This window comes from Lupinus angustifolius, chromosome LG09 (genome assembly GCF_001865875.1).
Source record: "Lupinus angustifolius cultivar Tanjil chromosome LG09, LupAngTanjil_v1.0, whole genome shotgun sequence".
In the NCBI taxonomy this organism is placed as follows: domain Eukaryota; kingdom Viridiplantae; phylum Streptophyta; class Magnoliopsida; order Fabales; family Fabaceae; genus Lupinus; species Lupinus angustifolius.
The window spans coordinates 5923210-5929209 of NC_032017.1; the positions used below are offsets into that span (position 1 = coordinate 5923210).

The 6000-nt window shown below is 28.1% G+C and overlaps 1 protein-coding gene across 1 annotated transcript; it reads left to right on the plus strand.

Annotated features, from left to right (window-relative positions):
• On the plus strand, positions 3453-6000 carry LOC109356518 (probable aquaporin TIP-type). The gene is made up of 2 exons (XM_019599871.1): positions 3453-3925; positions 5385-6000. The coding sequence occupies exons 1-2, from the start codon at positions 3545-3547 to the stop codon at positions 5754-5756; spliced, it is 753 nt and encodes a 250-aa protein (XP_019455416.1). The 5' UTR covers positions 3453-3544; the 3' UTR covers positions 5757-6000.

The following is a 6000-nucleotide window of genomic DNA, read 5'->3' on the forward strand; positions in this document are numbered from 1 at the left end:
TAATTCAACATAGAATGACAATTTTTGTGTAGCTAGAGCACAAAAATTTCAATTATTTGATATGGTTGGAGTAGAAAGTGATTTTCTAGGGATGAGAATCTTGATGTGCTATTTCTGATTACATGCCAAAATGTAATGAGTGTAAAGTGTGAAACACTATTCCTTAATTGTTATGTGATGGCCTACATGGTACAGTTGTCAGATAAATTATTGTTGTTGATTTCCATTATTGCATTGACCAATCACAGTGCCACTCTGTCAAACTAACGTGACAATGCTCCTTACCTTCCACTTCAATGTTAATAATTAATATCATGTTGTTTTTTTCTTATATTTTTTTTGGTTTCTAACATATATCATCGAATTAGAGATAATTCTATCCCATGTATGTAAGGTTAACTCTTCCAACGAATATTTTTGTATCCACAAAATTCAAATTCAAGACCTTATTTAAACTGAATCAGTCATATACAACCTCAACCAAAACACTTTACCTTTTCTCTTATATTTGATACTATAGATCATAAAGAATTAAGAGAAAATAATATAATATACCGAATGCCTACTTCAATTATTGTTTGGTGTTCTAATTTCTAAAATTAATCCATTCACATGATCATATAATTTCTATTTTTTGTACTACTAAGGATATCATTTTACTATATAGATAAGAAATTAATCCTTTTCAAATTACATAGTTGCTCCATCCAATAAGTATTACTATTAAAAATTGAATCATTTTAGTCATACAGAAATTATAGTGAAATGTTTATCCATTAAACTAACACTTTATAAGTAAATGACTTTATTAAAGGACTTCTTCTAGACCAAATGTTTTTATATTGAAAATCTTATGAAAGGATTACCACACTCAAGTAAAGGGGCTTCTGAATTTATTTTCTTACTTTTTTTTCCTCTTATTTATTTGCATGTCTCCTTGGAAGGTTAGGAAATATTATTAACTGTGTGAAATTTATAAATTTCTTAAAAAGGATAAGTTTATAAATAAGCTCAGGTCACAACAATAAAGGTAAGAAAAAGGGTTGAACAAATGTATCAATCTATTGTTCACTTAAATACATCATAATGCTAAGGATAACATATATATTATTTCATATTGTATGTTAGTATGTGGCATCTGTGTTATGATTGACTAAGAACATATTTAATTAAATGATTTGAAGTTTTATTTTCTTAAACACTTACAATGGGTAACACATAGAATGTCATAAATTTATGGGAAAGAGATTTTCCTTCAGAAAATGATATATCTTAATTCCTACATCACAAAAAAAAAATTGTGTAATATTTAAACACTACAACTATTATTTTGTGACATAGGTTGTTTTCCTTATAGCATATAAAAGATTTCCGATAACATTACTATTACTTTTATAATTTTAACTCATTAAAACTTTGTAATAATTTCACTACTCAAACTTACCAATATAAGAACCATATCATTATATTCATGTTTTTAATTTGAAAACAATGTTGGCAAGTGAAAGGAATGGTTAGGTAGTGCTTTTTGGACGGTGTCTTTATTAACATAGACAAAGACAATGCTATTTTCCCACTTCGTCATGTTTTGGTGGTCCTATTTTCTTTGTCTCTATCAACCTCCATTTTTCTTAATTTTATGTGTAGCAAGAAGCTCAAGGTTGTTTTGTAAACATTATTAATTCATAAGTCATTGTCATGTTCTTCTTTATTTCCTTTTTTTAAACATTAGTTGGTAGTATGATTATGTTGTTAATTCAAGTAAATTATACACCAATTCATGTTTCTATAGTCGCTAAATCAATACCTCACAACTCTCCCCCTAATTAAGGACCTAATTTAATTAACAACTATATATTATTTGGGTGGATAACTTTTATGCTGTTGGAGCATTATAAGTGTATGTTATGAAATTTATATATAATTAAGAGTTTAAAATCTATGCACTGCTAGATAATATTTTTTACACTATCATCATATCATATAATTGATTTATATAATTTTTTAGAGTCAATAATAATTAACATATGAATGATAATTTATTGACAATGTAAAAAATATTTAAACTGATAATATATATATTAAATCCTACAATTAATTCTCAATAAGTTCATATACTATTTTTAGGATATATCAACTTAAGTAAAGATAATATATCGTTCCTTGAGGGGAGATTCATAGGGGGCTTATTTACATGATATCAATTTTCATTATTTTTATATTGTTAATATATTATCTCCATTCATATATTATTTGAGAGTAATATTTATATATTTTTAGTATAAAAATTTATACATAATTAATATATTATCCATTATTTATTTGTATTGTTTTTATTCAAATCATTAAACATAAATAATGATATTAATGATGTAATAATTGTAGTATAACATATTTCTCTCCCTATATTATATTCTAATAATGATGATTTATGGCATTAGAATAATAGAATTATTGATGATCAAAACTAAGCACGTTTTGAAGAACTAACCAGAAAGCCAAACTGGGAGATCAAGATACCAAAAAGGGTACGTGGCTCTTATCCATACCGGACACGTGTCACTTTCTGATATGGCTAATGCCCAATTGCTTTTGGTGTATATGAAAGTGAAGACTGGGATGGATAATACTGGATAAATGAGATCTCTTTCCCAAAATAGTAACCCTAAATATATCCTATCTAATAAAATTTTGATATTTATTAACAAATTTTAAGTAGTGAAAAATAAAGTTAAATATATAAATTTTTATTATGTGTCAAAAATTTATTAGATAAGACATAGTTGGAGACATAATTTTAGACAAATAATAAGACTCATTTTTTTTATTGTTATTTATTTATTCCAATTTCTCACTTATATTCTCAAAATTTTATTAACAATAGACAAATAAAGAAAATAATGTAAAAACTAACAAAATAATAGTTTTTACTTATATGCATATTCTCTATAATTAAATAATTTGGATCATTTTCATAGAGTCTATTACCATATTGGAATTGTGAAATGCGACAGAAATAAAAATATAATGATAATAATTTTAATTTATATTTTATAAAATAATTTTTAAATCTCATTTCCTCTTCTAATTCAGTATTGGAATGTTAAGTACTAGAGATATATTTTTTGGTACGACTAAGAGTATTCCCTTATATTTTAATAAGTAGTTAGTTTATTTTTTAAATTGTGCGACTGTCCTTTTCAATAAGTATCTTTCCAAAAATTGAATTTTGTATGGGAAAGGAGTTAGACCCATAATTAAGGTATATGAAAGAAATAGTAATAATTTTGTAAAACAAGATTCCTTATTTGTTGGCAGCAATATGAAAAATATAGAAAATATGACCGGAAACCGGATACTGCCCGTCAAAGGAAGCTTAATCCTTCTCCATATGAGAGACCGAAAGAGCAACTTCCAAACACAACACAAACCAAAACACATTACTTGAGTTTGAGTCTATCACTCCTTCATACCCAATTCAAAACCCCATTTCATTTATTTCAACACTTATCATCATCACCATCACCACCACCATTCTAAGACGATGCCGATCCGAAACATCGCAATCGGTAGACCCGAAGAAGCAACACACCCAGACACATTGAAAGCAGGCCTTGCTGAATTCATCTCAACTTTCATCTTCGTCTTTGCGGGTTCGGGTTCAAGCATTGCTTACAACAAGCTCACTAATGATGGTCCTGCTACTCCTGCTGGACTCATATCAGCTTCCATTGCTCATGCTTTTGCTCTCTTTGTTGCTGTTTCTGTTGGTGCTAATATCTCTGGTGGACATGTTAATCCTGCTGTTACTTTTGGTGCTTTTGTTGGTGGTAATATCACACTTCTTCGTGGTGTTGTTTATGTTGTTGCTCAGCTTCTTGGATCCATTGTTGCGTCTTTCTTACTTACCTTTGTCACTGGATTGGTAAGACCGTTTATTTAGTTGTTACATGCACCTAAGTTAGTTTGTTAACGTAGTAAGCACTAATTCTTTGAACCTTCACTCTAGTAATTTTTTAAAATGAAAAATTAAAAATAAGATGTAAGTATGAGATACACTCAAAAGAATAAAAAATAAATAATATAATTTGATATTTTTATCATTCAGATATAATGAAATGATATTTTTATCTCTATGTATAAATGTAAAAATGATAACATCTTTCTAGTACTATATGTCATATTTTTCCAAGGTATACATTTGATGTTTTCATTATATAACCTAGTAATGCATCATGTATCATAATATTGTGATATGTGTTTAAGTTAGTAAGTTAATGACATATATATTTTCTATAACTTTATGGGTCCATATTTTCCATGATTTATCCAAAAACAATACATAATACGTATAAATTTTAAAGGAACAAGGAATATTTACATTTCTTATATTCGGGTTGGGGAATATATATTTTTGGGTACTATAAAATATCTTTTTACTCTTTTGAGGGTAAAGAATTAATTCATTTCAATATGTGGTTACTCCTCTCAACAAATATTGTTCATAGAAAATAAATTTTTAATATTTTGGTCATTCTGAGATCTAGTGGATCTTATATCACTAGATTAACATCTTATTGGTAGGTTGGGAAATAATTAATCATTAATTATAAAGAATAACATGTTGTAATTATTCATGTATATGAGACTTTGTAAACTGATTCTATAGATATTTTGTATTTTTATAATTTATTGAAATTTAATTAACATGTATTACTCAGATAATAAATTAAAAAGTGTATCCTATCATCGTGATAGTGAATCTCAAGATTGATTGATACGTTTAAAGAATACTTTGAGCACAAAGTTCAAATAATTAGTATATGGATAACAAAACTTAATAATATTCAATATATAACTTTTTTATACTATCTTTATTTTATTTCTTGTATCCACATTTTGGTCTCTTTATTTTACACAAAAAGATGTGTCTTAAACTATCAATTCTTTCAATCTATCTATTACTTGAAAATTACCACATAATAAACCAAGAGTATAATATCTATACTAGCAGTTTTAGATATTTATATATGAGTGAGGATATATTTACTCCATAGTAAGTTTTTTAAATTTATTTTACATTCTAATCATCAATTATATGGATATCTAATGGTTTAGATCTACTCACTAATTCAAATTCACTAGATTTCCCTTAAATTAATGGTTAGAATGAGGAGTAAGTTTAAAAAGTTTACTCTTGGAGTAAGTGAGTCTCTCCCCTTTATACATTGTTGGTGTATTATTCACCAATCATTTGTATTATTTTTACTTAAAAGTAAATAATGATTGAAAGTAAGCAGCGAATGATAGTATAAAAAACTCATACACTATCGGTTCATACATTCAATAAAACTAATTGAAAGTTTTGGTATGGTGCATTGCAGGGTGTTCCAGCATTTGGTCTTTCAGCAGGAGTTGGTGTTGGAAACGCAGTGGTTCTTGAAATAGTGTTGACTTTTGGTTTAGTCTACACAGTTTATGCCACAGCCATTGACCCAAAGAAGGGTAGTTTAGGAACTATTGCTCCAATAGCCATTGGTTTCATTGTTGGTGCTAACATTTTAGTTGGTGGAGCTTTTAGTGGAGCATCAATGAACCCAGCTGTTACATTTGGGCCTGCTATTGTGAGCTGGACCTGGACCAACCATTGGATCTATTGGGTTGGGCCTCTTATTGGTGGTGGGCTTGCTGGGCTTATCTATGAGGTTCTCTTCATCAACCATAGTCATGAACAAATCCCAACCGTTGATTACTAGAGGGGAAGAAAATTAGGATTTGGTTGTGTATTGTTGAAGAATGAAGTTGTCTTTGTTTAATTTAGTTTGTGGTAATGTGAAATTTGCTTCATTGTGTTTGTGTTGAGAATTTGGTGGGGTTTGATCTTTGTTTGAATGGTTGATGATGATCATGATTATAAAGTTCTCTTTTGCTTTAATTGTTTGTACATGGTCATATCCAACTAAACTACTAAATGTTTAATTATTTGGGTATGGTTGGTTG

Bases quoted from the DNA above. Each gene is read 5' to 3' on its own strand.
- LOC109356518 (XM_019599871.1), top strand. From the start codon at position 3,545: ATGCCGATCCGAAACATCGCAATCGGTAGACCCGAAGAAGCAACACAC. The intron at 3,926-5,384 runs GTAAGACCGTTT...GGTGCATTGCAG, and splicing joins TTACCTTTGTCACTGGATTG to GGTGTTCCAGCATTTGGTCT.